This window comes from Rhinoderma darwinii, chromosome 5 (genome assembly GCF_050947455.1).
Source record: "Rhinoderma darwinii isolate aRhiDar2 chromosome 5, aRhiDar2.hap1, whole genome shotgun sequence".
Taxonomy (NCBI): domain Eukaryota; kingdom Metazoa; phylum Chordata; class Amphibia; order Anura; family Rhinodermatidae; genus Rhinoderma; species Rhinoderma darwinii.
This window is the reverse complement of record NC_134691.1, coordinates 85,605,879-85,628,346: the sequence shown is the minus strand read 5'-3', so window position 1 is coordinate 85,628,346 and position 22,468 is coordinate 85,605,879. Positions and strand designations below refer to the sequence as shown.

Sequence of the window (22,468 nt, the reverse complement as noted above, 5' to 3'; positions counted from 1 at the left end):
CCACAGATTTATCCAGGTTGTCCTCTTCTCAATGTAAAATGTCAGGGTATGATCACAACATATCGAGAAATGTGAACCATATTAACTTCTTGAAACGAGTTATCAGACTAAATTATCCCAATTAAATGTTTTCTACATAAAATTAAATCAGGCAACTAAATAATCTTTTGTGAAAAAATTAAAAAAAGATATACTAATTAGAAAGGTATGGAATTCAGAAGATGCAGAAAAAAACGGGGCTTAAAGGTGTTTTGTACGATTAGGAAATTTAGCGAAATAGATTTGACATTGAAAATAATGACATTTACTAATATGCACCTTATTTTATTTTTTCTCTCCTTTTCCTACCTGCTGTAGTAAAGTACGTTTTTATTACTTGCTATGAGGAAGCCATGATAGTATCAACGGACTACTATGCAGTGAGTTCCGGTCATGTGACTTCTACTCATACAAGTGAAGGTCGCATGAGAAGAAGTCCATGCCCAGAAGCGTTAGGGTATGTTCACACGAGGGCGTCCGTTACGGCTGAAATTACGGGGATGTTTCAGCCTGAAAACATCCCCGTAATTTCTGCCGTACCGGCATGTGCAGGCGCTTGAACGCCGCATCAATTACGGCCGTAATTAGCGCTGCTATTCATTGGAGTCAATGAATAACGGCTCCAATTACGCCCCAAGAAGTGACAGGTCACTTCTTTGACGCGGGCGTCTATTTACGCGCCGTCATTTGACAGCGGCGCGTAAATATACGCCTCGTGTGAACAGACAAACGTCTGCCCATTGCTTTCAATGGGCAGATGTTTGTCAGCGCTATTGAGGCGCTATTTTCAGACGTAATTCGGGGCAAAAACGCCCGAATTACGTCCGTAAATAGGCCGTGTGAACATACCCTTACTCTATTATATTGCTGCAGCAGATCGGAGTTCAAGAGAAGAACAGATAAACAAAAGAAGTCGTATATTACTAATGCCTCTTGCACACGACCATTGCGCTACTCGGGCCCTTTTTGACGGCATCCGACTGACACCCAATAGTCTTCAATGTCATTATTTTCCATATAAAATCTACTGAACTACAGCTGTAGTTCAAAGGAATACAGTGAGGTTTCTGCAACTCAGTGCAGTTCTTTGGAATTGGAAAGTTGCGCTACAAAAGTAGCTTTATAACAAAAAGGGGTTTTCCAAAGCGGATATCCCCTTTAATGGCCTGTTCATAGTCGACTAAATGGAAATCAACTGCAACGGAAGAATTACCATTTAAATCAATGGCAATGCAAACGGAAGCTGTGCTTTCTGTTCGAAACTTAGATGTGGTAGATTACAGGAGGATCCTGCATGTCAAAGACATGCAGGAGCTGCTGTCACTGAACCTGTCAGTGCCGATGACCTGACGGATTCAGGTCTCAGAGCAAGATACAGCTGCTCTGTATACAGGATCAAAAAGCAGCTGTATCTCAAAAAGAAAAATTATTTTTAATAAAAAGTAATTACAAAGTTACACAAAACACTGATACACATTTTTATAACAAAAAGTTTTCAAAGGTGTACATAGCCTTTAAATCAGTATGCTTGAATCAGTCTATACATGCTATACACTGAAAACCCTAATGACATATCTGTATAAAATGCACATTCATTCCGCAGTTCTCTATTGCTAATACGTTTGGTGTTATTGTAGCATGGTGTTATTGTAGCATGTAATAGTATAATATTTATTTATATATAATATTTACAATTTAATTTTGTACTAGGGGCAAGAAGGCAAAGTAGCCATGAGATCCCTCCTTATTCATCAAATGACTGGAAAGTGTCCGTATTGACTGGAAGTGCTGGAACTTCAGCCAATGTAACCCTATGGGTGTATGGGACCGAAGGGTCCACTGGTCCTATCACTCTTATTAAAGACAACAAAGACCATCTTTTTCAGCCTAGACAAGAAGATGAATTTAAGGTAATCATAGTCAACATCTGGAAAACCCTAACTCCCATAATTTCGTTACCCTTTAGATCTGTGGTATGTAAATATTATGGTAAGGTGGTAAAAAAAAGATATCCTTGTCTAGTCTTGTCTAATTTGCCTTCTAAAGAAAAAACATCAGATTAAAATGACAATGAGGGGGGGGGGGCATTTTGATGTGCGTCGTTGTAGGACAGTATTTCACTTTTCTATAGGTGTTAGCTCTATGATGTTTGGCTGTCCATGATTGAATGTGAACATCTTTTCATAAAAGGGAAGGATCACCCTTAATGGGGTTGACCACTATCTAATGAAATTTCTAAAACTGTCCCCTTCCTAACGGCTTAGATGCCTCGCTTGCTATTGACCGGTTAAATGGCCGGGATCTGAGTTTTCCTGAACCTGCTCCATATCCCCCCTTCCGACTTTGACGTACATATTCTGGCAAGTCACTGAGATTTCAGAAGAGTTTTTTGGTAGACGTCCATTCTTTTTGACCTCCACCAATTACTAGAATAAACAAGCTGTGGCACATACTCCTTCATTTTTAAACACAGATATCTCTTTGCCTGGAATCTGTAGTGGGAAATCCCTCATTCTACCATAAAACAGTCACTTTACTCTACATGATTTCCAGTGATGACCCAGTCAAGATAATTCTCCAATTGAAGCAGTACCTCACAATTTAAATGAAGTTCACAGTCATATGATATTTTTTGCTTGAAAGTATAAGGGTGCCCAAATGTTTACAGATGGTCCATGCATAGCTATAAAGCAAGTTCTAGTTAGGCTTCGTTAACATCTGCGTCAGGACTCCGTCGGAACGGAGCCCTGACTGACACAAACTGAAACCATAGGTTTCCGTTTCCATCACCGTTGATTTCAATGGTGATGGATCCGGTACCAATGGTTTCAGTTTGTCTCCGTTGTGCTCCCCGTAGTTTTGATCTGTGGTTTTCATCCCGTCAAAATGACGAAATCCTTGCATAACGGAGACAAACTGAAACCATTGGCACCTCTGGTTTCAGTTTGTGTCAGTCAGGGCTCCGTTCTGACGCAAATGTGAACATAGCCTTACAAGTATACCCTATAGATACAGTACATGCCTATATCATTATGCAATTTTCTTAATTCTTTGAACATTGTGTTATTTATTGTTTAACTAAAGTGTCTAAGAAAAGTACAATGCTGTGAATAAAAAAATATTTCAAAAAGTCTTCTGATTTTTAAAAAAAAATGTAATATTAGAATAAGGGAACCTTTTCTAAAATCCCGACCAGCAAACAACCCCAATATAGGATAAATGTCTGACTGTGACTTTTATCCCCATAGGGAAACATTGAGGTCATCTGCAATTTTACAGAGACCTTTGTGCAAACAAAAGTTGCCATGTAACCTTAGCCAATGTGTAAAGTAACCTGAATATTAAATTATCATACATATTATACTGTAACTTTACAGGTGGAAATACCAAGTATTGGGAAACTATACAAGATTAGGATAGGACATGATGGAAGTGGAGATCATCATGAATGGGAGTTGAAGCAGGTAAGTCTTTACAAAGATTCTCAAATTTATGTATAATACTACATTTAACCCCTTAATGACCGGGCCTGAAAAGACCTTAATGACCATCTAAATTTTTCTGTTTTTGCCTCTCTGCCTTTCAGCAGCCATAACTTTTTTATTTTTTCATTGACGTGGCTGTATGAGGCCTTGTTTTATGCGAGAGAAATAGTATTTTTTATGGCGTGAATATAGGAAAAAACGATTCTTGGCATAGTTTTTCTTGTTTATTTTTTATCCCGTTCACGTTTCACGCTAAATAACCCAATAGATTAATTCTTCAGGTTATTACGGTCGTGTGTTTTTTGTTTTTATTTAGTGTAGGGACAATAAAGTGTATTTTATGCAAAATAAAGACTCTTTTTGGGCCTTTTTTTTTTTTTTTTTTTTGTTCCTTTGTTTTTTTTTTTTGTTTTTTTTAAATCCCAACAAGGGATAACTTTATTTGTAACTTTTTTTTTTTACTTGTAATGTATTAGCATATTCCTGTATGCTAATACATTACACTGTGTCACTATGACACAGGCTGCTGATCAGGCAGCACATAGTGTGCCCGAACAGCAGGCAAACGAAACAGACAGCCCTGGGGTTCTTTGTAGGTCCCCAGGGCTGACTGCAGAGGGATTCCCCGGTGTTTGATTGCATCACCGGAATCCCGGCGATGCAATCAAAGAGGGGAATTCCCTTTGATCATGCCGGGGTCACGGACCGTGGTAATCAAAGGGTTAAACAGCTGGGGTCTGAATGTTTGCCGACCCCAGCTGTGTTCAGGAGGCTGCTCTAAGAGCAGGAGCTGTTCGTTACAGCTCCTGCTTAGTCGATGAGTGCTCACAGGAGCGCTGATCAGCCTCTCCTACAACGACGCCAAAAGACGTCGTTGTAGGCTCGGGACCTGCACCGCCTGACGTCAAAAGACAGTGGGCGGTCAGGAAGGAGTTAAAAGAGGTCAAATTTCATAAACAGTTGTAATTGCGGCATAAGTGGTAGTGAAGTTGAGTTTTATAGACTCACGGGCAGACACAGCAGACACAGGAGGTATGAAATATGCACAAGACACCCACCCCCATGTTTGGGTTTTATTAAAGGGGTTTTCCAGTCCCTAAAAATTCTCTCCGGGCCCCCGCCGATCAGAAGAAGGTTCAAAGCTCGTATTAAAGTAAATGGGAGAAGAATTCTGCAATACCTGTGAATGGCCGCTACATGTGTGCCAACGATTCACAGTGAGCAAGTAGAAATTAAGGGGAAGTAGAGCTCATATGAGCACTGAACCCCATTTAAAACAGCTGGTAGTCAGACCCCGACCGATCAGCTATTGATGGCCTATCGTGAGGATGGGCCATCAATCTTTAGGGACTGGAAAACCCCTTTAAGGCCTCATGCACACGACCGTAGCCATGTGCACAGCCGTGATTTTCGGATCGGCCGGCTGCGGACTGTCAGTCGCGAGCCGCCCGCAAATCACGGGACATGCACATGGCCGCGGCCAATATTTTCTTATTATGGCAGAAAACGGCCATAATAAGACAGGTCCGTTCTTTCTGCGGTGTGGGCTCCCGGGCCATGCATGGACCGTAAAAACTACGGTCGTGTGCATAGCCCCATAGAAATGAATGGGGCCGCAATTCGCCCATGGATTTTCGGGGGAATTGCGGCCGCAAAAGCACGTTCGTGTGCATGGGGCCTAAGGCTCTAATTTGATTTTGGTTTGTATTTTCTGCAAAATATTTTTCAATCAAACAAACAAACAAAAAACAATTAGGAAATTAAAACTCCCAAAAAGGGCAGGTTAAAATGCAAGATCCCAGCAGGATACAGAAAAATCACAATGTTATAAAGGAGAAGTACAGTAGCATGAGAGCAAAATACTGATGAGCAGTTACTCACACACCAGAGGGGTGGCTACTTACTATTACAACTGCACATTATATAAGACTTTTATAAATTGTCACATGGTTACATGTAGTACACCATGCTGGCAAGCAGCCTCTTAGTCAGACAACAACTATTAAATTACACATTTACCCAATATATACCCAAATGCACAAAATCTAGCACCCAAAAATGCTGCCCAACAGTGCCCAGATTAATATTGCATAATGTGTCTGAAAAATACTGCCAAACAGTGACTATATAAACAGTGCATACAGTGCCCAGATAAATAGTGCCACATAGTGTCCAGATAAAAAGTGCAACACAGTGTCCAGATAAACAGTGCAACAGTGTCCAGATAAATAGTGCAACACAGTGTCCAGATAAACAGTGCAACAGTGTCCAGATAAATAGAGCAACACAGTGTCCAGATAAATAGTGCAACACAGTGTCCAGATAAATAGTGCAACACAGTGTCCAGATAAATAGTGCAACACAGTGTCCAGTGCAGTTTGTCTAGATAGTGCCATATAGTGACCAGATAAATTGTGTTATAACATATATTATACAGCACCTTGATAAATAATACATACATTGCTTAGATAAGTTCACACAACATCTGTATAGTGTCATACAGTGTGCAGATATATAGTGCCATACAATGGACAATAGATGGAGATTTTTTACTGTGAGATTATGGAACTCTCTGCCACAGGATGTTGTGTTGGTTGAGTCTTTGAACAAATTCAAGAAGGGCCATGATGCCTTCCTTGAAAACTATAATATTACAGGTTATGAGTACTAGATTCTGGAGATGGGAAGTTAATCCAGGTATTTATTCTGACATATTTGGAGTCAGGGAGGAATTTATTCCCTAATGAGGCAATTGGCATCCACCTCATGGGGGTTCTGCCTTCCTCTGGAATAACACTGTGGGATTATAGGCTGGACTTGATGGACCTGTGTCTTTTTTCAACCCTATCAATGATGTAACTATGTAATCTGGTGCCCAGATAAATTGTGCATATAGTTCTCAGATAGTGCTATTCATTGTCAAGATGAAGAGTGCGATACATGCCCAGATGGAGGGCTCAGATGAGTACTGCAAAACAGTGGCTAGTACCACATAAGAGCTACTCCATCATCCTCCACAAGAGAAAACTATTAAGACAGCAGGAAACCTGTTAAGCATACTGAAGAAACTTTGTCCCTAGGCTGTTTTCTATGCCAGCACACGGAAATGAAAGTTTCATCATGATCTTGCTTGAAGCAAAATGAAAGTGTCTACCATCAGTAGAAACTGCAGTCTATTTTGATTGGCTGAGGCCATGAATAGTGGAGTGACCTCTGCACTTTGTTGTGGTTCTGTCACAATCTGTGGGTATGTGGACCAATTAAGCCGCTCCACCGTAGCGGAGTAGCAGCTGGCCAAACAATAAAGTGTATTTTATGCAAAATAAAGACTCTTTTTGGGCCTTTTTTTTTTTTTTTTTTGTTCCTTTGTTTTTTTTTTTTTGTTTTTTTTAAATCCCAAGGGCGGGTTCACACATAGCGGAATTTCACTTAAATTCCGCTGCGGACACTCCGCAGCGTTAATCCGCAGCGGAGCCGTTTCTCCATTGACTTTCACTTTAAATTAGCAGTGTTCGTTTACACGATGCGTACAATTCCGCTGCGGAGCATAGGCTGCGGAGCGGAATTTGGTGTCCGCAGCATGCTCTGTCTGTTGCGGAGCAGTGGCGGACTCATGGCGGAATTTCTCCATTGACTTCAATGGAGATTCAAAGTTCCGCAATGAAGTCCGCAGCTGTCATGCACATGTCATGTGTGCTGCGGATACGTCTTGCTTTTTTAACTTGACATTTCTTCATTCTGGCTGGACCTATGTATTTCTAGGTCTACAGCCAGACTGAGGAAGTCAATGGGGCTCCCGTAATGACGGGAGCGTTGCTAGGAGACGTCTGTAAATAGTCACTGTCCAGGGTGCTGAAAGAGTTAAGCGATCGGCAGTAACTGTTTCTGCACCCGGGACAGTGACTACCGATCCCAATATACATGTATCTGTAAAAAAACATATAAGTTCATACTTACCGAGAACTCCCTGCGTCTGTCTCCAGTCCGGCCTCCCAGGATGACGTTTCAGTGTAAGTGACGGCTGCAGCCAATCACAGGCAAAGCACAGGCTGCAGCGGTCACATGGACTGGCGCGTCATCCAGGGAGGTCGGGCTGGATGCCGAAAGAGGGACGCGTCACCAAGACAACGGCCGGTAAGTATGAAAATCGTTTCCTTTCACTAGGGAAAGTGCTGTCCCTTCTCTCTATCCTGCACTGATTAGGGAGAAGAGAAGCACTTTTCCTGCAGTCCGCAGCGGCCAGTCCGCATCAATTTTCTGCACATTTTGTGCAGATCCGCTGCAGAATCTGCAACGCAGATTCTGTGCGGCATTGATGCGGACAGTTGCGGAGGAATTCCGCCATGTGTGGTCATGCCCTAACAAGGGATAACTTTATTTGTAACTTTTTTTTTTTACTTGTAATGTATTAGCATATTCCTGTATGCTAATACATTACACTGTGTCACTATGACACAGGCTGCTGATCAGGCAGCACATAGTGTGCCCGAACAGCAGGCAAACGAAACAGACAGCCCTGGGGTTCTTTGTAGGTCCCCAGGGCTGACTGCAGAGGGATTCCCCGGTGTTTGATTGCATCACCGGAATCCCGGCGATGCAATCAAAGAGGGGAATTCCCTTTGATCATGCCGGGGTCACGGACCGTGGTAATCAAAGGGTTAAACAGCTGGGGTCTGAATGTTTGCCGACCCCAGCTGTGTTCAGGAGGCTGCTCTAAGAGCAGGAGCTGTTCGTTACAGCTCCTGCTTAGTCGATGAGTGCTCACAGGAGCGCTGATCAGCCTCTCCTACAACGACGCCAAAAGACGTCGTTGTAGGCTCGGGACCTGCACCGCCTGACGTCAAAAGACAGTGGGCGGTCAGGAAGGAGTTAAAAGAGGTCAAATTTCATAAACAGTTGTAATTGCGGCATAAGTGGTAGTGAAGTTGAGTTTTATAGACTCACGGGCAGACACAGCAGACACAGGAGGTATGAAATATGCACAAGACACCCACCCCCATGTTTGGGTTTTATTAAAGGGGTTTTCCAGTCCCTAAAAATTCTCTCCGGGCCCCCGCCGATCAGAAGAAGGTTCAAAGCTCGTATTAAAGTAAATGGGAGAAGAATTCTGCAATACCTGTGAATGGCCGCTACATGTGTGCCAACGATTCACAGTGAGCAAGTAGAAATTAAGGGGAAGTAGAGCTCATATGAGCACTGAACCCCATTTAAAACAGCTGGTAGTCAGACCCCGACCGATCAGCTATTGATGGCCTATCGTGAGGATGGGCCATCAATCTTTAGGGACTGGAAAACCCCTTTAAGGCCTCATGCACACGACCGTAGCCATGTGCACAGCCGTGATTTTCGGATCGGCCGGCTGCGGACTGTCAGTCGCGAGCCGCCCGCAAATCACGGGACATGCACATGGCCGCGGCCAATATTTTCTTATTATGGCAGAAAACGGCCATAATAAGACAGGTCCGTTCTTTCTGCGGTGTGGGCTCCCGGGCCATGCATGGACCGTAAAAACTACGGTCGTGTGCATAGCCCCATAGAAATGAATGGGGCCGCAATTCGCCCATGGATTTTCGGGGGAATTGCGGCCGCAAAAGCACGTTCGTGTGCATGGGGCCTAAGGCTCTAATTTGATTTTGGTTTGTATTTTCTGCAAAATATTTTTCAATCAAACAAACAAACAAAAAACAATTAGGAAATTAAAACTCCCAAAAAGGGCAGGTTAAAATGCAAGATCCCAGCAGGATACAGAAAAATCACAATGTTATAAAGGAGAAGTACAGTAGCATGAGAGCAAAATACTGATGAGCAGTTACTCACACACCAGAGGGGTGGCTACTTACTATTACAACTGCACATTATATAAGACTTTTATAAATTGTCACATGGTTACATGTAGTACACCATGCTGGCAAGCAGCCTCTTAGTCAGACAACAACTATTAAATTACACATTTACCCAATATATACCCAAATGCACAAAATCTAGCACCCAAAAATGCTGCCCAACAGTGCCCAGATTAATATTGCATAATGTGTCTGAAAAATACTGCCAAACAGTGACTATATAAACAGTGCATACAGTGCCCAGATAAATAGTGCCACATAGTGTCCAGATAAAAAGTGCAACACAGTGTCCAGATAAACAGTGCAACAGTGTCCAGATAAATAGTGCAACACAGTGTCCAGATAAACAGTGCAACAGTGTCCAGATAAATAGAGCAACACAGTGTCCAGATAAATAGTGCAACACAGTGTCCAGATAAATAGTGCAACACAGTGTCCAGATAAATAGTGCAACACAGTGTCCAGTGCAGTTTGTCTAGATAGTGCCATATAGTGACCAGATAAATTGTGTTATAACATATATTATACAGCACCTTGATAAATAATACATACATTGCTTAGATAAGTTCACACAACATCTGTATAGTGTCATACAGTGTGCAGATATATAGTGCCATACAATGGACAATAGATGGAGATTTTTTACTGTGAGATTATGGAACTCTCTGCCACAGGATGTTGTGTTGGTTGAGTCTTTGAACAAATTCAAGAAGGGCCATGATGCCTTCCTTGAAAACTATAATATTACAGGTTATGAGTACTAGATTCTGGAGATGGGAAGTTAATCCAGGTATTTATTCTGACATATTTGGAGTCAGGGAGGAATTTATTCCCTAATGAGGCAATTGGCATCCACCTCATGGGGGTTCTGCCTTCCTCTGGAATAACACTGTGGGATTATAGGCTGGACTTGATGGACCTGTGTCTTTTTTCAACCCTATCAATGATGTAACTATGTAATCTGGTGCCCAGATAAATTGTGCATATAGTTCTCAGATAGTGCTATTCATTGTCAAGATGAAGAGTGCGATACATGCCCAGATGGAGGGCTCAGATGAGTACTGCAAAACAGTGGCTAGTACCACATAAGAGCTACTCCATCATCCTCCACAAGAGAAAACTATTAAGACAGCAGGAAACCTGTTAAGCATACTGAAGAAACTTTGTCCCTAGGCTGTTTTCTATGCCAGCACACGGAAATGAAAGTTTCATCATGATCTTGCTTGAAGCAAAATGAAAGTGTCTACCATCAGTAGAAACTGCAGTCTATTTTGATTGGCTGAGGCCATGAATAGTGGAGTGACCTCTGCACTTTGTTGTGGTTCTGTCACAATCTGTGGGTATGTGGACCAATTAAGCCGCTCCACCGTAGCGGAGTAGCAGCTGGCCAAACAACAGTCTATAAAGTCTAGCACAAGAGTACCTGTAAAAGTCCAGACAGTAGCAGAGGCTTAGGCAAAGATGGAACTTGATGTGGGAAATGCCAGACGTGGCGTATGATACCAGATGTGGTATATGGCAGCAGAAGTGGCAGATGACACCAGACGTAGTGAGTGACAACAGGCGTGACAGATGACACCAGACGTAGTGTATGACAACAGGCCTGTCAGATGACACCAGACGTGGTGTATTATAGCAGGCGTGGCAGATGGCACAACATGACTCCAACACTAGAAGAGGCACAGGAATGAACACAGCACAGGATACAGGATACAGGTAGCAGGGCATGGGAACACAGGGAACAGGGTAACACTAAGGGACCATTTGCTAAGACTAACATGAGAATACACAACGCTCAGGCAAGGAAGGAAAGGGCAGAGCCCTTTTTGTAGTTCAACTTGATCTAGGGATAATTAGTTATTATTTGCAGGTGCGCGCGCTGGCCCTTTAAGGCTGGGAACAAGCGAGCACGCGCACCCTCGAGGACACTTCGGGGGGAGCGGCTGCATGTGCTGGCGTCTCCAAGGAAGGAGTCGTCGGCAGGAGGACAGGGGTCCACGGTCGCAGCCTTTGAGAGGTGAGTGAAGACGACAGTCCGTGATTGCGGCCGTTACAGATTCACTGAATGTAGAATTCAAACATGCTTCAATCTTCTAAGTTCTCAGTTCAATAGGACTGAGTTCTGATCTACAACATTGAATCCAATAGAGTACCAGCCTTCCTTCACGTCGGGTGTCAGATTCCATTGGACAAATATAAATCTAAGTCACTCATTTATACAAAAAAAACTCACAAAACAGTCACTACCATTCTTTAATGAAGAAGACACAGTGCTCGGATACTTTCTGAATTGTGATTTGGTGAAGCAACTGAGCTGTTCTGACAACGAAGAAAAAGTGAGGTCATTACATATTGTACTAGAGAACAAAAAAAAAAAATGTCATATGTTTTTCACTAGCTCATTTTTAAGAATGATATTTTTATATGTAACCCATCTGCTTTAAGAAAGGTCCGGTATTATTCAGCTGAGTTTGTCTGAGTCTTATATTGGCAAAGCTAATGCACGCAAAAAGCCATAATTCTCGGAGGTTTAATCTCTGAGAATATGTCATATTTTGTCTTAGCCGACCCTCTGACAAATACACAGGGCCTAGAAAGTCTGTGCAGCTCTTTTTTATTGCTTATGAAAGCTATGTCTTCTGGCAGCCCGGATTACAGAACAATAGCAGCCTTATTGCCATGAAGGATTGGAGAGCCAGCACAGGGATAATAACATTGCACAGTCGTTCTTTACATTCCCTCTTCCACATTGACTGCCTAAGCAGGTTAAGTCCTTTCTTGTCTGAAGAATAGAGGGGAAAGTCAGCTTTGTGCTGTATTCCTGAAGGGGTATATGGTCCCTGCGTCTCAGCAATTTTTATCCTTATCACATTCCCTTAAAATCACGAAATGAGTTATTCGACCCGACAAGGTATATTTGTCAAGATACGACTACAGTTCCAGTACTGAGCAGAATATGCACTGTAACAAAGCCTCAGTAAAATCCAATAAAACCAAAATCTCCTATAATAAAGTGTTTCACAGGGAGGGAATAAGGAAAGCTCATATATAACATGTAAGACTATGTATTCACACGACTAATAAACAACTCTTTCAGTTGAGCATCTAAGTCTTTCTCTCCTGTGTGACATTCAATTCTCAGTGATTTCGCCAAATTACTTGTAATTCTTTGGCTGGGTTCACACGACCTATTTTCAGGCGTAAACGAGGCGTATTATGCCTCGATTTACGTCTGAAAATACGGCTACATTACGTCGGCAAACATCTGGCCATTCATTTGAATGGGTTTGCCGACGTACTGTGCCGACAACCTGTCATTTACGCGTCGTCGTTTGACAGCTGTCAAACGACAACGCGTAAAATGACTGCCTCGGCAAAGAAGTGCAGGACACTTCTTTGCAACGTAATTTGAGCCGTTCTTCATTCAAGTCAATGTTGAGCAACTCAAGATTACGGGCGTCAAAGACGCCTCGCATAATGCGAGGAGGAGCTTTTACGTCTGAAACGACACAGCTGTTTTCTCCTGAAAATAGTCTGTCTTTTCAGACGTAAAAGACAGTTCTCGTGTGCACATACCCTTATAGTTTTCTCAATCCTTTTAAAGTGCGCACCAGAAATTGTGGTTGCTAAGTTGTAAATGTAAAAGTTCAATGTAAGTCAGCAACTATAGGTCATGGTTACCTTCTTTTTATTTTCCTTACTGTTCACAAGTTCTTTTTGCTTGGCTCCATAAGGGCAGAGCTGTGACCCGTGACTACAACTCATCTACAATGACTACAGGGATCCTGAGGTAGTCTGAAATCCACCTCCTCACTCATCATTGGTTCAGACAACTACTCTCTCCCTCCCCACTGCAGCTCTGCCTCTTCTGATTGTCCGCTCTGTATATATACCAGCCCAGCAGGAAATCCGTGCATAGAGAGATGATTTCTATTACAGAAATAACAGTATTACTAAACTATCAGTGTGAAAAGGAAGATTATCACCCGCCACACACACTGTATGCTGAGGCAAATGATCACCAGTTTGTTTTTGGGTTCTGAAGCATTAAGGCCTCATTTACACAAACGTGATATACGTCCGTGCGACTCGCGTGCTTTTCACGCGGGTCGCACGGACCTATACAAGTCTATGGGGGCATGCAGACAGTCCGTGAGTTTTTCTCAGCGTGAGTGCGGTGAAAAAAACTCACGACATGTTCTAAAATTCTGCGTTTTTCGCGCATCACGCACCCATTGAAGTCAATGGGTGCGTGAAAACCACGCAGGTCGCACGGAAGCACTTCCGTGCGAACTGCGTGATTCGCGCAAGAGCTGTCAAACTCTGAATGTAAACAGAAAAGCACCACGTGCTTTTCTGTTTACTAACATCCAAACAGAGTTTCTTAGAGATGAGCGAACCGTCCGAACCGAACCGAACTTCACCGGGTTCGGCCGAACTCGTTTTGACCGAACCCGGCAAAAAATGTTCCGGTACGCGACGTCAGGAGACAGTCACTGTCCAGGGTGCTGAAAGAGTTAAACTTGTTCAGCACCCTGGACAGTGACTTCCGATCCCAATATACGTGAACGTGTAAAAAAAAAAAAAGTTCTGACTTACCGATAACTCCCGGCTTCTTCCTCCAGTCTGACCTCCCGGGATGACAATTCAGTCCAAGTGACAGCTGCAGCCAATCACAAGCCAAGCACAGGCTGCAGCGGTCACATGGACTGCCGCGTCATCCAGGGAGGTGGGGCCAGATGTCAAGAGAGGCGCGTCACCAAGGACGCGTCACCAAGGCAACGGCCGGGAAGTTCTCGGTAAGTACGAACCTCTTTTTTTTTTTAACAGGTTACTTGATATGGTGATCGGAATTCACTGTCGATTTACTGCCGATCAGTTAACTCTTTCAGCACCCTGGACAGTGACTGACGTCGACTAGCCTCATCTCTATGATGGCGGCTGCGCGAAAATCACGCAGCCGCGCATCATACACTGATGACATACGGAGCTGTCAAGTGCCTTTTGCGCACGCAAAACGCTGCGATTTTTTGCGTGCGCAAAACGCACACGCTCGTGTAAATGAGGCCTAACAGTGGCAGAAGCCAACCAGCATATTTAGACCTAAATTACACTCCATAGGGGCAGAGGCCCTGTGGGTGCCACTGTAACCTTGGCATCTGCTATAAGTGAACTACTTAGCTTACAAAATGACAGCAAATCATTGCAGATTAGACGCGGTTTTGCGAAAAGGGTGACAACAACCGCAATTTGACTGAACCGCGTGAATAAACTCTAAGCCCAAATGCACAAGATGCGTGTTACGTGCAGATTTGCCACACAGATTATCCTGCGGCAAATCCGCAGCATGATACAGTACCAGTAAAATAAATGAGAATTCAAGTAATCTCATCTACAAGTTGCAGAATTTTTCCGCACGTAAATTGACCTGTATTTTAAACTCTTCAGCACGTCAATTTATCTTGCGTTTCTTTCTCAGAATTGTATCTAACAAATTTATATGTAAAAAAAAATGCACCAATATCCGCAGCATAAAAACTACATTTCTGCATCAAAATGTAAAAATCACACATAAAAACAAATAAAAAAGGTGCACTATTAAGTGCGGATTTTACCTGCGTTTCTCTTGCGGTTTTGATGCAGATTTTGCGCAACGTATGCATGTAGCCTAAGACTTTTTGTGTAGAGTAATACAAACATTAACCTCTATGAGGAAATAAGTGTTAGGGTATGTTCACACGCAGTGGTTTTACGCCTCGAATTACGCCTGAAAAAACGCCCCTAGTATGCCTACAAACATCTGCCCATTGCTTTCAATGGGAATTACGGTGTTCTGTTCCCACGAGCCTTTATTTTACGCGTCGTTGTCAAAATACGTCGCATAAAATGACGGCTCGTCAAAAAAAGTGCGGGACACTTCTTGGGACATTTTTGGAGGCGTTTTTCATTGACTGCATTGAGAAACAGCACCAAAAACTGTCGTAAAAAAAGCCGCAAAAAACGTGAGTTGTTAAAAAAACTTCTGAAAATCAGGAGCTGTTTTCGCCTGAAAACAGCTCCATATTTTCAGACGTATTTTGCAACTTTGTGTGAACATACCCTAAATCTGGATGTTGGTAATGCAGCTGATTGGATTAAATCAGGTTATTGCAAAAGTATTTGATATTATGCATCACAACAGGCTTGTACTGAAGCAACAGAAGCAGGACCTCGGGGACCATGTATACACGGGGTAAACAATTAGTTAAGGGACCGAAAACAAGGAGTCGGTATAGTATAAATGGTACTTACTCAAAATGGGCTGAAGTCAGCAGTGGGGTGCCACAAGGATCGCTGTTAGGCCCAATTCTTTTAATCTTTTACCAAATACTTTTGAGGATGGGATTTATAGCACATTGTCAGTTTTTTGCAGATGATACAAAACTTTGTAGGATACTTAAAACTCAGCTTGATTGTAAAATATGACAGAAAGACCTGGATAAGTTGGCAGCCTGGGTTGTTGATAAATGTAAAGTAATGCCCCTAAACCGCAGTACCAACTTCCTATAATCCTGGTCGTGGCTGGGTTGACACCCCCCCCCCCCCCTTTAGGTAGGTCATGCAGTGGTTGAACAATCATACCTTTCAAGCCTGGTTCATAAAGTGCAACTTAGTTGCAGTTTTAATTAATTTTTCAGACAAGACCAGCAATGGATAAAACATGCCTTTCGTTCATGCCTGTATATATTCTGTTTAGGAGCCTCATGAGGAAAAAAAAAAAAGCCTGTCCAAAAACTGCACTGTGTGAATAAGGAGAGGAAAAAAGTGATGTGACCAGTGCTGCCACTTACAGGAAACCATTCTATCAGTAGACAGATACAGTATACAGGGTGATTAGGGCCATCACAAAACATTTCTTGACTGTAGCATATAGTCAACTTTATCATAAAACTCAAATTCTACTATGATCTTTGATCCGTATTCACTTGATACTTTGATGATAGTTGCAGGCGTATTGTAATAAGATGATATTATTGTAAAAAGCTAATTACTTCTGATCGGGTATTCGGCAAATATTTATCTCGACTTGTTTGCTTTCTGACTGGAGTAACATCTCTGCGGCTTGATAGCAAGAATCACTTTGCATAACAAATTATACCATCTGGTGGCTTTAAATCTGTGTACTTTAGGAATATCAAAATGGAATAGAACTTAAGTCATTTTAATTATGCCCACATGATTTTTTTGTACCATATGTTCTATTGTATTTTCTACAGTCCATTTGATTGCCACATGCCATAAATCTTGTATGATAATTTGAAGGGTGTCAATGAATTCCCTTTGCTTGAGGAAGCAATTAAAAGAAAAGAGAGAAGTGCCCTTCGCAGTAACCGGATCTCATTTCTAAATTCTTGACTTGAGAGGTTTGGAAGGAGATGCTCAGCGATATTGTCTTGCATTTTACTTTGAGACCGCTTGCTGTTAGGCCCACACAATGCAATGTTAAATGTAATTTTGATTTGTTCATGAAAGCATGAGAGAACAAAGAATACAAGAGAATAAATAAACATTTAAAAGATATGGAAACCTTTGAATGATTTTTTTATGTCATTTTAAGCACTTTTATAAAAAAAAGATATATATTTTTTTATACAGCTACAGTTGATGTACTTAAATGTGATCGATATTAGGTGGATCCTCAGAGACATGCAGGGTTTGCTCTCAGCTGAGCCGTCCATTTTACTGAACTGACGGAATATGCTGAGAGAGAACAATACAGCTTCTTTGTATACGGGATACATAGAAGTCAACTCAAAAAGTGCTTAAAATAACAAAAAACGTTTCATTCGAAAAAAATCCACAGGTGTACATAGCCTTTAACCCTTTCAGGACGCAGCCATTTTTGGGATTTTCGTTTGTATTTTTTCCTCCCCACCTTCCAAAAGCCATACATTTTTTATTTTTCCATCAATATAGCCATATGATGGCTTGTTTTTTGTGGGACGAGTTGTAGTTTTTCATGGCACCATTTATTGTACCATATAATGTATTGGGAAATTGGAAAAGGAAAAAAACTGTGATTCCTCTGTCTTTTAAGGGGTTTCATTTTTACGGCTTTCACCATACGGTAAAAATGGCATGTTAACTTTATTCTACCAGTCAATATGGCGATACCAAATTTATATAGTTTTTTTATGTTTTACAAGGAAGAAACTAATTGTTAAAAATACAATTTGTGTTTTGTCGCCACAATCTGAGAGGCATAATTTTTTATTTTTGCGTTGTTTGAGACCGAGACTGAGGGCTATTTTTTGTTGTGGGGCGAAGTGTAGTTTTTATTGGTACCATTTTTGATCACTTTTTATAAAAAATTTTGTGGGATATGAAGTGACCAAAAAACAGCGATTCTGGCATTATATAATTTTTTCTTTTTACAGCCTTCAGCGTTTGTTTTGTTTTTTGACACTACTAAAAGCTTTATTTAACTTTTTTCTACACAGTATTGCAGTATATTGTCATTTTTACAGGCTCCTGTTATGTAGAAAGGCAGCCCTGGGGGCCTTCATTAGGCCCCATGACAATCATCATCACCCCCCCTCCCCGATCGCATCGCGCGGGGGGGGGTGATGATCTGTCAGAGGGGGCGCCCCTCCTCTTTCTAACAACTTAGATGCTGAGATCGCTGTTCCTGGCCGTTATTTCCGGGTGTCAGCTATAAAACACAGCTGACACCCACTGCGTACGGAGTGGGCTAAGCAGGTATACCCGCTCCAAACATCACCCCTTGCACCATGACGCAATAGTACGTCGTGGTGCGCAAACAGGTCAACATTTATCATTGTATTTGCGCCAGTTTTGGTCGTAAACTGTGACTAAAATTGTTGCAAATAATCACGTGCACCAAAATTGTGCAAAAATGTCACTGTTTACACTGTACTCGCTAAAAGTGGAAAATATGGGTGCGGCCACTATGGACTGAGCATGGTCTTTATTTTTAAGACACATTTATTAATGTGAAAGCCAGAAAATGGCACAATTTTTGCCTTAAATCTTGCAGGGATAGATTTCATTTTCTGACTTTCAGGCACTCCAAAATGTGTCAAATTTATTACATGCGCCTACTAATAAATATGGCGTACTTTATGCCATCACACTTTTTTTTATACTAGCATATGAAACGCCAGTATTAAAAAGTCTACCCCTTAGTGCAGTTCTTCTTTTGAACTTTTGTACTTAAAAGGGGCCTTAAATGGGTTGCCTTCTGGATCTGGTTGCTGAAACCCCTGGTAATGACAGCTGGTGTATTTAACAGTGGGTCGTGGCAAGTCCTTCAGGGTCAGAGCTACTCTTTGAAGTGGTACTCCACTCTGGCTAAAAGAGGGGGTTCTAAGGGGTAGACCCTGTCTATGATGTCCATATGCCCTAATAAGGCTTGTAGACAAGGGTTGTCATGATCGGAGAACCCTTTAGGATCATTACCCAGGGGTTGTCATGATGGGAGAACCCTTTAGGATCATTACCCAGGGGTTGTCATGATGGGAGAACCCTTTAGGATCATTACCCATGGGTTGTCATGATGGGAGAACCCCTTTAGAACAGAGTTCTGAAAGTGACAGTAGCACAAGACTGTGCATCGGGAGCTTCATGAAATGGGTTTCAATGGTCAAGAAGCTACACACAAGCCTGAAGGGTAGTCTTATTACATGGGCCGACGTGGGTGTGTAAACTAGCGCCGATTAACTAAACAGCTTGCTAATCGGCGCTTGTTTGCTCCTTTTAGAAGGAGCTAGTATTGGGACGAGCGCTCATCCCCATACACTTCTATCTTGTAGTCAGCACGTCTCCCTGTTTACACCGGGAGATGTGCTGCCGACAACGATAATATTATCCGCATTTAAAACAATATAATCAGCTGATCAACGAGCGTCATTGGCTGATGGTTGCGCTGTTTACACAGGGAAATTATCGGGAACGAACGTTCTATGAACGCTTGTTTGCCGATGATTGGCCGGTGTAAAATGGCCATAAGATCACTATATGAAATGCCTAGCATCTAATACAGTGGTTAAAAGCATGCCACAACTGGACTCTGGAGCAGTGGAAACATGTTCTCTGGAGTTATGAATCGCATTTTACTATCTGGACAAATCTGGCTTTAGTGGATGACAGAAGAACTCTATTGGAATGCATAGTGACAACCAGTGGCATGTGGGGGCCCGTGTCGCCCGCCGGCATGGGCCCCCACCATGGCCGGAGGCTCCGCTAGCAGCCGCTATGGCTGCTACAGCGCGACGCCACAGAACACTACGGCAGAGCAGGGAGGTATCTCCCCGCTCTGCTATTAAACAAAAGACATGTATCCCCTATCCACAGGATAGGGGATACATGTGTGATCGCTGGCATTGATAGGGAGAACAGGGGACTGAAAGTCCCCTGAAGTTCTCCATCACAAACCTCGGACTTCCGGGGTCTGTGTCGGCAGCTCCGTAGAAATGAATGGAGCGCCGGTCGCGCTTGTGCGCATGCGTGACCAGCGCTCCTTTCATTTTTATTGAGCTGCGCAGACGCCGGAAGTCAGAGGTTAGTCATGGAGACTTTTGGTCGGTCGGTTATGTTGTGGATAGGGGATACATGTCTTTTGTAGGACACACTGTAGGTCTCATTATTTTGGGGGGTTGGGGCTGTATGGCGTTCCCTACAGGGGGGGGGCTGTATGGCGTGCCCTACAGGGGGGGCTGTATAGCGTTCCCTACAGGGGGGGCCTGTATGGCGTTCCCTACAAGGGGGGCTGTATGGCGTTCCCTACAGGGGGGGCTGTATGGCGTTCCCTACAGGGGGGGCTGTATGGCGTTCCCTAGAGGGGGGCTGTATGGCGTTCTCTACAGTGGGGGCTGTATGGCGTGCCCTACAGGGGGGGCTGTATAGCGTTCCCTACAGGGGGGGCCTGTATGGCGTTCCCTACAAGGGGGGCTGTATGGCGTTCCCTACAGGGGGGCTGTATGGCGTTCCCTAGAGGGGGGCTGTATGGCGTTCTCTACAGTGGGGGCTGTATGGCATTCGCGCCATACATCCCCCTGTAGATAACGCCATACAGTCCCCCCTGTAGATAACGCCATACAGTCCCCCCTGTAGATAACGTCATACAGCCCCCTCTGTAGATATCTACAGAGGGGGCTGTATGGCGCTATCTACAGAGGGGGCTGTATGGCGCTATCTACAGAAGGGGCTGTATGGCGCTATCTACAGAAGGGGCTGTATGGCGCTATCTACAGAGGGGGCTGTATGGCGCTATCTACAGGGGGGCTGTATCGCGCTATCTACAGAGGGGGCTGTACGGCGTTATCTACAGGGGGGGGCTGTATGGTGCTATCTACAGAGGGCGCTATATGGCGCTATCTACAGTGGGGGCTGTATGGCGCTATCTACAGAGAGGGCTGTATGGCGCTATCTACAGAGGGGGCTATATGGCGCTATCTACAGTGGGGGCTGTATGGCGCTATCTACAGGGGGGGCTGTATGGCGTTATCTACAGGGGGGTTGTATGGCGCTATCTACAGGGGGGCTGTATGGCGTTATCTACAGGGGGGCTGTATGGAGTTATCTACAGGGGGGCTGTATGGCGCTATCTACAGAGGGGGTGTCTGGCATTATCTACAGGGGGCTGTATGGCGTTATCTACAGGGGGGGCTGTATGGCGTTATCTACAGGGGGGCTGTATGGCGCTATCTACAGGGGGCTGTATGGCGCTATCTACAGGGGGGCTGTATGGTGCTATCTACAGGGGGGGCTGTATGGCGTTATCTACAGGGGGCTGTATGGCGTCATCTACAGGGGGGGCTGTAAAAAAGGCACTATCTACAAGGGGGGGTTGTGTGACACCCAGGGGAGGGGGGGGCCCCAGTCAAAAGTTTGCTATGGGGCCCATTCTTTCCTAGTTACGCCCCTGGTGACAACTGTAAAATTTGGAACAAGAGGGATAATGGTCTGTTGTTGTTTTCAGGGTTTGGGCTATTACTAAGGGATGGACCCCAATAGTTGGTGGGCGCAAGAGATTCAGAATGTATGGAGTGCCTGCCAGCAAACAGAGCCCTTGTTTCCAAACTACCAAAGTTAAAATAACAAGTTTTATTTGGTATAGACGACCATAAAGAGACTACATAAAGGTTAAAATTCCTGGTCCATTGCTGATTGAAATCAGCATATTGCAATGTGTAGACACTCGAAAAAGCAAGGTGCTAGCGACTGCAGACCGCAACACCACGCTGTAAGTTAAATTACTAGAGAATCAGCAAGACCAGAGGTTAAAATTCAAAAAAGCCCCCCCGACATGTTTCGCTACCGACGTAGCGTCTTCAGGGGTATCAGGGCTAGTGACAGCGAGCGGCGGAATCCACAGACCTATATACACAGAGAACCATCTACAGCTGTGACTACAATTAGTTGAGAGCCAATCAAAAGACGAGCGGCGGGCCGAGCCTCCACTCGGCTGACTGACAGCCAGCAGCACCAATCGCCGGTGAAACACAGGCCACCAATGGATGCGGTGCCGGCGCTCATGCGCAGTAACGGAAAAACCGGAGATAGAAAGAATCTGGTAGTTACAAAGATGTTGAGATACATATAGGCGCATGCACAACTTTGGTAGTTGGGAAACAAGGGCTCTGTTTGCCGGCAGGCACTCCATACATTCAGGGTTTGGGCTAGACCCCTTATTTCTAGTGAAGGGTAATGTTAATACTGCATCATACAAAGACATTTCAGACAATTGTATGCTTTTAACTTTGAGGTAACAGTTTAGGGAAGGCCCTTTCCGGTTCTAACATAGCCGCACCCCTGTCTATAGAGAAAGATCCATAAATACATGGTGAAGAGTTTTGTGTGGAGGAACTCGGAGCCATGACTACAACCCTGAAAAACAGCGAAAGGATAAATTAAAACGCTGTACTTCACTTCCAACATCAGTACCTGACCTCACAAATACTCTTTAAATGGGCATAAATTCCAAGATACACTCCAAAATCTTGTGAAGAGTCTTCCCAGAAGAGGGAGGCAGTTATAGCCACAAAAGGGGGCCAACTCCATATTAACAGCCTTGTCTTTGGAATGGGATCAAACTCACAT

The 22,468-nt window shown here is 43.6% G+C and overlaps 1 protein-coding gene across 1 annotated transcript in view; it reads left to right on the top strand.

Annotated features, from left to right (window-relative positions):
- RP1 (RP1 axonemal microtubule associated) overlaps nt 1-22,468 on the top strand; it is a 406,368-nt gene that overhangs the window by 90,128 nt on the left and 293,772 nt on the right. The window contains exons 16-17 of the mRNA XM_075828106.1: nt 1,750-1,949; nt 3,417-3,503. Of these exons, the coding sequence (XP_075684221.1) occupies nt 1,750-1,949; nt 3,417-3,503 (287 nt within the window). The remainder of the gene's footprint in view (nt 1-1,749; nt 1,950-3,416; nt 3,504-22,468) is intronic.